This window comes from Triticum dicoccoides, chromosome 4B (assembly GCF_002162155.2).
Source record: "Triticum dicoccoides isolate Atlit2015 ecotype Zavitan chromosome 4B, WEW_v2.0, whole genome shotgun sequence".
Taxonomy (NCBI): domain Eukaryota; kingdom Viridiplantae; phylum Streptophyta; class Magnoliopsida; order Poales; family Poaceae; genus Triticum; species Triticum dicoccoides.
The window spans coordinates 385,308,811-385,320,183 of NC_041387.1; the positions used below are offsets into that span (position 1 = coordinate 385,308,811).

Here is an 11,373-nt window from a genome sequence, read left to right on the forward strand (position 1 = left end):
CCAAAGAACTCCCCAGAAGGTGAGCAACTTGTAGAAGTAGCTGGTGCATAAACTGTTACCTCCAAGCATTGGAACCCATGCATCCAAACTTGAAAAATCCAAGTTGACTTGATCCACAAGCTGGTGAAGCAGTTGCAAATCCTGAGTTGCAGTCTGTGAGAGGTTTGGATGCAGATGTACATGCCAGTTTCCTTCTATAAACTGAGATTGCACAGAACAGTCTGGATTGCGAGCAAAGGAGAAAAGGACCGGGAAAGCTTGCTTCAAACTGTCAGGCATCGGCCATCGATCATGCCAAAAGGAGACGTGCGCGCCGCTGCCAACAGAGCAGCGCGAGGAGGAGACAACCAGAGGGATGTAGCTCTTAAGACCCTTCCATATAGCAGTATCTTTGTGGTGACCCTTGAAAGGCAAAGAATCCTTGCAATATTGGGAGGCAAACCACTTGAAGCAGGGTATATCGGAGGAGTGGAGAATTTTAGCTACAAACTTACATAGCATAGCTTGATTGTGGGCCTCCAAGTTCCTTACCCCAAGCCACCGTTTACCCGAGGCAGTGTAACCATATCCCAGGCCGTCAGGTAGTGTCCTCCTTTAACTGTATTCTTGCCCTTCCAGAAGAAAGCCCTAAGCAGGGCGTCCAACTTATGCAAAGACTCTTTTGGCCATTGAAAACAAGCCATGAAGTAGCTCGGTATGCCAGCCAGAACGGAGTTAATGAGAGTGAGTCTGCCACCCCAAGAGAGAAACGTGGCCAGCCAACCAGAGGGGCAACGATCAACTTTGTGGATAACCGGAAGCAGCATACCATGCTTGATCTTGTGCAAGGAGAGGGGCATCCCCAGGTAAGTACAGGGAAAGGAGGAGATCGGGCAACCCAGAATGCTGGCAATCTCCACATCCACTTCCTGTTGCACACAAACAGGCACCAAGGTGCTTTTGTGGAAGTTGATAGTCAGCCCTGAGAACGCAGAGAAGGCAGTGAGGATATTCTTAATGACTCTGGCTTGCTCCACTCGCCCCGAAAAATGATCAGCGCATCGTCTGCATATTGCAAAACCGGGAAGAAACCGTGGGAACCAAGCGGGTGCATCAAAGTACCATTCTGGAAATGCCAACAACACAGGCGTTGCAAGACGTCGGCTACAAGAATGAAGAGGTAAGGCGATAAGGAGTCTTCCTGCCGAAAGCCGCGCTTTGCCAAGATGGGATCCCCTGGTTCTCCATTAATCAGCACCCTTGATCGTCCAGTGGAGAGGAGAGCATGGATCCACTGTATCCACAAGGGGGGAAAGCCCCTGGCTTCCAGAACCTGAGTGAGGCAGTCCCAACTGACCGAATCGAAAGCTTTGCGAAAGTCCAATTTCAAAGCAATCACTGGTGCCCTCCTTTTATGCGCTGCTTGGATCATTTCAGCTGCCAAAGCAAAATTTTCCACAATGGATCTTCCTCTCAAGAACCCAGACTGCAACGAATGCACCAAATCTGGAATGCAACGCTGCAGCCTGCAGGTCGAAACCTTGGACACCAGTTTAGGGGCACTATGCACCAGAGAGATAGGCCTAAAGTCCCGCAACTCCATCGGCGTGTCTACTTTAGGCAACAAGGTTATATAAGCCGTGTTGATACCATCCAGAGCAACTTGATTTGCATGGAAATTCCCGAAGAACTTGAGCAGATCATCCTTAAGCAGGTGCTTGAAAGCCTTATAGAACTCATTTGTGAACCCATCCGGCCCGGGGCTTCCGTTATTTGGTGACATGTCAATGGCACGAACCAACTCAGCCCAAGAAAAAACATTAACCAGCTCAGACAGATCCACGGGGCTATACAAATCAGACAGCTGAACTGTTGGTAGAGAGGGAGCAGGCTGCCACAAAATGTTGGCGAAATACGCAGTTGCCAGCTGAATCTTTTGACAGTTCTGGTAGTAGTGCGCCCCGTCATCAACAAGAACCCTGACTTTGTTACGACGTGCCTGGCTATTAGCTGCCACATGAATTTTTTTGCAATTCTCATCCCCAGACACACACCATCTAAGCTTGGCCCTTCGCTTCCACATAGCAGCCTGCCACAAAATCAACTGCTCAGCCTTGGCAGACGCGAACTCCCAGAGGACCACTTCCATCAGCGACAGAGATCTTCTCTCCTCAACAGCACAGATGAAGCTCACTACATGTTTATTGTTCTCAATGAGTAATTTAAGACTAGGCCGGCGTCTACTCCATTGCCATATAGCAGCCTGTACTCTTCTCATTTTAAAGTATATGAGAGACGCTGAGGAAAGGATGGTTCTGCAGCCCCTGGACCAACAATCCTGTATAATGTGCCTAGTCTCCTCCATGTGCAGCCAGTGGTTCTCCATTCTGAATAAGCTACTCTTGATCGCCTCGGTTTGAAACTGAAGAACGATGGGGGTGTGGTCTGAGGTGGTAGCAGGCACAACAGAAGCAGAGGTCTGCGCGAAACACAAACCCCAAGCTGCATTCACCAGCACCCGGTCCAGCTTAACCAGCGTGGGGGAAGATCTCTTGTTGGACCAAGTGAACAACCTGTTGTCGACCTGAACATCTTCCAGCCCAAGCTCTCGGATCCAAGCATTGAACATCTCCATGAGATTCCAGTTAATGTGGCCACGTGACTTTTCATGCGCGAAACGATACATGTTGAAGTCACCCAGGACGATCCAAGGGGTGTCGGCCTCAACAGCAACACTAGCAACAGCCTCAAAGAACTGGCCCCTTTCAGTGTTCACACATGGTGCATAAACGACAGTAAGTAAGAGAGAGCTAGCTGACGTTGTAGAAGTGAGCTTAACAGTCACGTGGTACTGATGTGTTGCAACAACTTGCCCGGCGAAGCAGCGAGTGTCCCAGGCTACCAAAATGCCCCCAACAGTTCCTTCGGATGGTGTAAAAGCATGATCGTTGTAAAAAGCAGGCAGAAAAGATCCCAACTTGAAAGAGGAGAGTGTTGCAAGCTTCGTTTCCTGCAGGCAAACAACACTGGGGCAGGAAGAGGTTATAGAATCACGAACCAAAGAACACTTTCCAGTTCAGGATCTTCATGGGGGAAAGGAGAGAACACAACCCAAGCAAGAAGAACAGAGGCACCCATGCATGATCATCAGAAAGCATAGTAAAATAGGCATCGAAAGTGCTTGTGAGGCCTTGTGACAAGCACAATACAGACTCCAACAACACGGTACAAACTCGAAGACACTAAAGCTGACAGACCCCAAAGCAACAAAGCAGATTAGCTGCGGAACATAAGTTGGCTGACTAGCACCGCCGCCTAACAACAACATATTGAAGATGGATAGACACCTAACCATGCAGACCCTAGGATAAAACACGACATCAACAAAAAGGCTACGCATATGGGCAGTCGAGGACACGCACTGAAGAAGCAGAGGAGCTGGAAGTAGCAGAGGAGGCCGCCGCTTCAGAAGATGCAGCACGGGCCTGAACCTGATCGAAGATGCCAGATGCATTGAGGTCGCATTGCTCAGCGATCAGCTTGAGCTTTCCCCTGGTCAACGGCGACGGGGTCACCGCCAGCGACAGCTCAAGGAGCCCCGCCACCACCTTCGCCTTCTTGCGACGAGCAGTCGAAGAGCTGGATCGGCGAGTGGAGCCACCACCCGAGCCAGAGCCAGAATCGGACGTCGCCGCCTTCCTCTGGAAGCTCGCTCGACGGAGCCCATCCGGACGCCGTCGTACGCCCGCCTGATGCGCGGGCTGCGTCGAGGGGTTCAACCAGCCTCCTGCTACTGGATGGCAGCAGGGCCGGATGCACCTGCCCGCACCCCGCCAGATCCGAGCCCTCAGGCTCCTCCCCCAACGCCGGCGGGGCGACAGGCTCCAGATTAAGACCGAAAGCCTCCCTGGCCTAGGTGCAGGGGTGGGGGATAGCAACCCGGGGAGCGGCCAGCAGCGGCAGGGTGGGCGGCGAGGCGCGGAGGTCGCCAGTAGCAGGCGCCTGGGGTGGATCACGACAACCGCAGAAGACCGTGGCGACATGCGGAGGAAGAGCGGCGCAGGCGCCATGCTTGAGGTCGGTCACAGCCACCGGAGAGAGTTCACCATATGGAAGGATACCAGGCTCTGGTCGTGGGGTACAGCTAGCAGGCCGAGAGCAAATTGGCCGTGTGGTAAGGATTTGGTGGGCTTGCAGATGGGCTTGAGCTGGGAAGTAGGCCACAGCTGGGAGAAAGGTGTCGTCCTTTTGGTGAAGCCTTATGATGGGATGGCTGGCCTGAGGCCTAGAATACTGAAAAGGCCGGAGCCTGGAGACGTGTTAGCCCGACTAGTTTGAGCTTTGGAAAAGTCGAGAAGGTAATTGTGGATAGATTTGTATCCTTAACATAGTGAAACAATGACACTCATGTTCAATCAGTTCTTGCCAATAACCCCACAGCCGCTTATCTGCAAAGAAGAAAAACACCCGTTGAATAAAAAATATTAAACTGAAGGCCCAGAGCAATCTTCTATGGTGTATGACTAATCTTCTAAGGCCTTTGATAATTCTCAGATATCTTACATTTTTAAAAGTAGTGTTGACTTTGGGAAATTTTAAATTTGTAGATTATATATCAAGTGGCTTGGTTTTTTGGAGATGAGGGTGATTGGATGTTTTCCGAAGACTTGGAAATGTGATTCTTATTTAAGGAAAGTCTAGCAGCTAGCACTAGACTAGTAGACTTTTCTTAAATTAGATTATCATTGTGAATCCACTAGCACTGGCTTCTTAAATTAGATTGTCATTGTGAATCCACTAGCACTGGAGCGAGCCGAAGGCGTGTTGCTGTCATCACCCCTCCATTACCGAAGCCAGCAAATCTTGTTGTAGTAGACAGTCGGAAAGTCGTCGTGCTAGGGCCTCGGAGGACCAATGCACTAGAACAGTAACCGCCGTCAATGAAGAAAAGCGTAGATCGAAACGATCTAACCCGTAGACACACGAACGTAGATGAACGAAGATTGGATCCAAGCGGATCCACCGAAGACAAAGGTCGATCAAATCCCGCGAGATCCACACACCCTCCGACGACATTAGTAGCATCACCGGAACGGGGCCTAGGCAGTGAGAAGCTATTACATCTTCGGGAAGCCGTCGCCGTCTCATTTTCTAAGCAGGACAAAAACCCTACCTAAATTCAAAACAACATCTAAAAACAAAAAAATGAAGCCCTCCTACTGGTAAGGACCGAAATCCACCGCGACTCCATGACCCTAAGTCCATAGGCAGCCCCGCGGGAGGCAATGAAAACCCTTGAGACCACTAGCACTAGCCATCCAGAAAGCAAAGCCGTTCTGTTTAGCACCTGGACTGTGCTGGGCACCGTTGAGGCAAGGAGGAACAAGGAAGACGCTGATACACAAAATCAAGGATGCTCCAAACAATATTCTCACCATGTAGATCATCAGCCGATTCAGACAAGTGGTACAAACAATTGATGTAAACTCGAGACTCAAAATCCGAGCGCTTGTGACCCACGGGACAAGCAACGCGACGTTCTCACCCTATCCTGTTTGACATTTTGCTGCTAGTGTGGATGTGGATGTGGATGTGGATGGAAGTCTTCAGCGGCCGCGCTTGAGCGACTTCTCGACGGCGTCCATCTCCTCGAGGATGCGGATGCGGCGCTTGTTGGGGATGGGCGCGGTGGGGCCGAAGCTGATGTAGTGGCCGGACACGGCGTTGAGCGCCGAGTACATGTCCCGGAACGACTGCCGCCCCAGCAGCGCCTTCTCGCGCCGGTACTTGGCCACCCACGAGTTGGACATCTCCCGGAGCTCCGTCACCGCGTCCGCCACCTTGGGGTCCGTCTTGTCCATGCTGATCGTCGACCGCACCTTCCCGATCACCTCCGTCGTCTCCGTCAGGTACTCGTCGTCCGACGCCGCACGCGCGCGCTGCGGCGACAGGGCCAGCAGCAGCGCGGCTCCCACGCCCGTCATGACGTCCCGCCTGCTGCTGGCCGTCGCGTGGAGCGCCGCCGTCGTGTTGGAGCGAGCCACGGGGAGCGCCTTGGCGACGGCCGCCGCTGCTGATGGGGCGGTGAGCATGGCGGGGACGGGAGACCTCATCTCTTTCTTTCTGCTCAGTGCGCTTGCGCGGGGAGGGGAGGTTGTGGAAAGGGAGGCAACGAGCTTAGGTCGAATCGTTTGGTAGCTTGGGTCAGGGAGAAAGGGAAGAGGCGATACGTCGGCTTATCCTCTTATCATGACTTGTTTTCTTGTAAGGCTGTGTTTCAGTTGCCAGGATTTCCCTTTTCTCGCCCGTCGACGGACGGGGCTGCGTGGTTGGCTTTCGGAACAACCACACCTCTCTTCAGTCAGTCAGACAGGTAGAGTCTTCTCATGCAGATGACTAAAACTAGTAAAAAAAGGCAAACTTGGATCCTCTGAGATAAATAGAAATTCACACCAGCAGCATTCATAGTACAGGAAGTAACAAAATCCACAAAGCGGTCTAGGCACAGTGAAAACAGGACAATAAAGATTGTTGTAAATCGGCAAATTGCTGGATTACGTTGATAGAGCATCCGCGCACTACCCAACTTTTAAGTTCCAGCCTTCCGACGCCCAACTTGCGCCACGAATCCAGCCTTGATAGGAGCAACTGACCTTGACGAACCACACTGATCAAGGTAAATCAATCAATCGGTTAGCGTATGGTTAAAACATGTGGGGTACAAGAAAATCCTAAATTGCATTTTTTTCAACGTGTGCAGCTCATCATAGGTAGAAAAGCCACAAGCCAAGTAACTGAATGTAAATAATAAAAATATATAGAAAAAATATTGGATTTTTCGTGCATTTTTTCATCCTCAGTCCTTGCAGAAGCTTCTCATAAGATTGATCAAACAATGTAGGCAATAAAGTTTGCAACTCATCATAGGAAGGCACTAGGCAGCCAAGGACACCATGTTTAGCTAATAAAAAAAGCAAATAACACCATGTTTAGCTAAAAAGAATAAACACAAACGGAAGAACTATCGTACTGAAAACTCTCAGATGTTGCAATTATTATCACAAAATATTTGTCAAACAATGCAAGGCTAAATGACTCTGCAACTAATCATCAGCAAAAATCAAGAGGTGCAAAAACTGCATACAGATTTTCAATTATAGAGAATAAAAGATTAGATTGAAGCTGGGTCAAATAAAAGGCAGCGTTCCATCCTCAGAGGATGCATAGGAAAAAAATTATATGAGACCAGGTCTCATATAAATCAGGTGAGACCCGCCCTGATGAATGACATGTGGCATTCACAAATCACAAAGCATCTAATCTCTCCCCCCCTGATTTCAGGTGGGGGGTGGAGTGGATGCTTTGTGATTTGTGGATGCCACGTGTCATCCATCAGGATGGGTCTCACCTGCTAATCCGTGAGACCTGGTCTCATAGAATTTTTTTCCGGATGCATAAGTTCTCATAAGATTGATCAAACAATGTAGGTAGAAACAAGAAATCCAGGAACCACTAGTAACTAATAATGTAAACGCGAATAGAACGATAAGTGGGGGGTGTAACAGTCTTACTTGTTCACAACGAAGGAAGAACAACCGATTCTCCTTGGAAAGGATGGTATCTGGGCTCTTGCATCCATTACATATGACATATTCATCTGAAACAAGTGAACATGGGGGCAGCAAAAGTTAGTCCATTGAGCTTACAGGAAATCAAAGGCAGCTGAGAGATAAGAAAATACTCCCTCCGTCCCAAAATAAGTGTCTCAATTTTGTACTAGCTCTAGTACAAATTTGTACTAAGCTCAAGACACTTATTTTGGGACGGAGGGAGTAGAAAATTGGTGTCAGCTCTCCCCATCATCTCACGGGAAAATAAGGAGCTACTCTTCCACGTCAAGAAGCTCGGGGTTATGATTGGACCATCATGCCACAAGAAAAATATAAAGCCCATTCACAACAAGTGACCATCATACTTCATACGCCATAGTTATGTCTTTCTTACTGGGGCCATGAGAGAAACTTGGAAGGATTATTTGGCATCATGGTGCCTTTTATTTTCAGATAAAACTGCCAACCTATATATTCAAAGCAGAACACTGATTTTCACTACAGTTGGAATAATTCCCTTGATTCCACAGGGTAAAATGGGCACGCACAACAATAACTAAACCTTACAAGTCAAAAACAGAAACAACCTAATGATTTTTTAGCAACACAGCTGCAGGCTGAAATATTTAGTTCAATATTATGCTTGCACATAAAAAGCCAGGACTCATAAACTTAAGCCAAAAAGGAGCAGAAACGAGGTCATGGAATAATAAGGAAACTTACTGATATATCTCCTGAGTATAGCTTCAAAGTTCTTCGGGGCAAATCTTCCTTTGATAACCAACCTTTGTTGCCCATCAAGGGATCCACTTGTTCCCATCTCAGCAAGTAAAAACATCATCACATGTTCAGGTTGCCTATGCATTCTGAAAGTAGAAATATCACTTAGCTCATGATAGCCTTACAATTTTCAAATAAAATTTAAAAATATTGAAATAAAACAAAGTAATAGAAAACAAGATCAATTAGAGCAAAAACAAAGAAGAATTACGTTTTGCACAAGTCCATGAAGTTCACAAAAACTGTCTTCTTTGTGCCTTCCCTAAGAACTTGAGGAGGCCGCATAACTGTTCTTCGTCTATCACCAGCAAGATCTGGATTATTCTCACGCAGGATATTGAAGACTCTGCCAAGCAGCTGTAACCAAACAGCCTGACGATTAGGTTTCACCAAAAAGAATGCAATCAAAATAGGAGGAACAACTGAGCACTATCCAATATGCTAGCCATGCAACGATAGCATATTAGTAATAAAAAATAAACAGCCTGATGATTAGGTTTCACCAAAAAGAATGCAATCAAAAATAAACAACGAAGAACTAAATCAAGAAGCACGCAGAAAAAACTTAAAAACGCTTCTCAATATGCACTGTAAAGCAACTGAAATGAAAGGGTCAAATGAATGATCTTTAGTATTAGTTGTCAACGTTCAATAAATAGGATAGTGAAATGTTAATTGAACAGACATGGAAGAACAATTACCTCATCATATTTGTAATCTCTATCAGTTCCTTCCCATGGGTATTGGGTTGCTCCACCCAGCACAATCCCTTCTCCTTGTTCATCCTCTCCAACTTGATCATCTGGAGATTACATACATGCTCAGACACAGCAGCAAATGTAATGAAGATAAATAAAATACTAACAAGCAATATATTTACCAAGAGTGTCTTCACCATCTCCAGCCTCAACAAGTGATGGATCAAGTTCCACCTGAAATTTGAACACCGGTGAGTTAGAGCAAATAGCAAGACGGAACTGATAGTCTAAACAGTACTTTCAACCGAGTGAGGAAAGCCTGAGGCTTGGGCATTGTAGTGGCTTATTCCATTGGCATCTTATTATGTTTGGCATGCACGAGGAGAAATATGACAACATAATTTGATGTCATATACAAAATAGAATAGTAGACATCCCACAACTTTCTCAAACAGCATTAAAAATAAGCAAAACACGGCACAGAGCCACAAACTGAGCCTAATGAACTCACAAGTTTCTTCTTTTTCTTTTTCAATCCCACGAAGCTTGCCTCACCAGACTCAGTGACTGAAAACAATGCAGAAAACTTTCAGCAACAACGGACAGCAGATAATGAGATCTTTTTTTTTTGCATCAATACACGGACCTGACAAGCCCTCCGTCTTCTCTGCCAGCTTATCAACCTCATCAGCAGGATCTTGGATGACGACCTTCTTCTTCTTCTTTTTCTTGGTTGGATCAAAAGGTGCAATCTGCAAAACATCATAAACATTATCAACAAGTATGCACAAGACAAGGGAAATACAAGCATGGCATGACAAATATATAAAACATTAACTAGGGAATACAACTATTTGGAACCAAACTAAACATAATAATAAACAGTGAAGTGCGTCTTCTTCCCACCTCTTCTATTATATGAAGGGGATTCCTCTACTGTTTGCCCGTCAAAAAAAATAGTGAAGCAATGCAGTAATTTCAGTACAAGGCAACATTATGGTGATATATAATTTAAAATGTTAGCATTACACTTTTGTTGCCTATGATAATCGTTGGCAGGGATTCATAACAAGTTAACAACACCACTATCTCCAACATGAATTGTTTAGCTGGTCTGATACAAAACTCTAGCGCATCTGATACAAAAATCTACTTACAGGCATACGCAAATATTAAGAGTTCAATTGTCCTATAAAATCACGGACTGCTGTTCAATGCGACACGAGCTTCAAATCCTATGCTTAATTGTTAAGTCTCGTACGTTAAGCAAATCAGAATACACGGGAGTTAATTCCTGCCCGAAGAGCGAACCAGGGCAGTCCCGCATCTGACTGCACATCACACAACAACCATTGGCTTAGCAGCTTAAATCGCCCTTGCAGATTAGACATCTTCAACCAAATCATACAAATCAAACAGATCGCCCCCATCGTCTCGGATTCACAAACAAAACAAACAACAAGCACGAAATTATATCCGTCTCCTTGCTTTGGCAGCCTATTCACCGTCCAAACCAAAGACGAATCCGCCGAAGCAGACGTGCAGAGCGAAAAGGAGAAGAGAGAGTTTCACCTCGGTTGCCTCCTCCTTCCGCTCCATCTGCTCCTCGTCCGCCATGGTGACGCTGGCCTTCTTCACCCCCTCTTCTGCTGGCGGCGCGACGGCTCTAAACCTAGAAAAGAGAACGCAGGAGCCGGATCAGATCGGGTTGGTTGGGAGAGAGACGGATTTTCGGGTGGAAGGGTTTCCAGCTCTTACAGCGAGAGGGAGAGGCAACGGCGGCGGGGCTCCGGGTAGGGTTTCAGTCGTCGACAGCTCTTAACTTTCTTTCTCTCTCTCACTTGTTTGCCAGGCGTTTTATCTCTCAGACGGGAAACGATGGGCCGTATTTGTACACTCTCGCCTGACTTGGGGGCAACGAAAAAACTAGATGCGGCCTTGGCCTTTTTTACAGGCCTTTTTCTTTTTCAAGAGAACAATATGCTTCAAAGAAAAAGAGTTAATCGGATATATACCGCTGTAATTTTAGTGATTCCCAAAAATATCACTACATTTTTTTAACCTAAGTACTTTTTTTGACAGAAAATGAATCTTTATTCATTAGAAATAACCATTACATCATTTATGAGGATTGGTAGCATATCACTATTTGGCTCCTCGAACCATTCAGAAATGAAAGAAAATCTAGCTAGTTTGGCAAGTTCATGAGCGACTTTATTTGCTTCTCTATTACAATGCTCAAATCTAAAAATGGAAAAATCACAAGCTAAATGAAAACAATCATAAAAAATTGCTGCTGCTGCACC

At 46.7% G+C, this 11,373-nt stretch overlaps 2 protein-coding genes and 1 non-coding gene across 3 annotated transcripts; all 3 read right to left on the bottom strand.

Annotated features, from left to right (window-relative positions):
* Window positions 1-5,377: 5,377 nt before the first annotated feature.
* Window positions 5,378-6,194, bottom strand: LOC119296239 (photosystem II repair protein PSB27-H1, chloroplastic-like). Its single transcript, XM_037574635.1, has one exon. It carries the CDS (start codon window positions 6,090-6,092, stop codon window positions 5,586-5,588), a length of 507 nt encoding a protein of 168 aa, XP_037430532.1. The 5' UTR covers window positions 6,093-6,194; the 3' UTR covers window positions 5,378-5,585.
* A 191-nt stretch (window positions 6,195-6,385) lies between these two features.
* LOC119296238 (eukaryotic translation initiation factor 2 subunit beta) lies at window positions 6,386-10,919 on the bottom strand. Its single transcript, XM_037574634.1, has 10 exons — window positions 10,826-10,919; window positions 10,640-10,739; window positions 9,714-9,819; window positions 9,579-9,634; window positions 9,250-9,301; window positions 9,071-9,171; window positions 8,581-8,726; window positions 8,313-8,455; window positions 7,551-7,636; window positions 6,386-6,646 (listed from the first exon to the last, which is right to left on the bottom strand). The coding sequence occupies exons 2-10, from the start codon at window positions 10,682-10,684 to the stop codon at window positions 6,569-6,571; spliced, it is 813 nt and encodes a 270-aa protein (XP_037430531.1). The 5' UTR covers window positions 10,685-10,739; window positions 10,826-10,919; the 3' UTR covers window positions 6,386-6,568.
* On the bottom strand, window positions 6,830-6,911 carry LOC119296476. Its single transcript, XR_005145241.1, has one exon. It is a non-coding gene; the product is annotated as a small nucleolar RNA SNORD34 (small nucleolar RNA).
* Window positions 10,920-11,373: the final 454 nt, after the last annotated feature.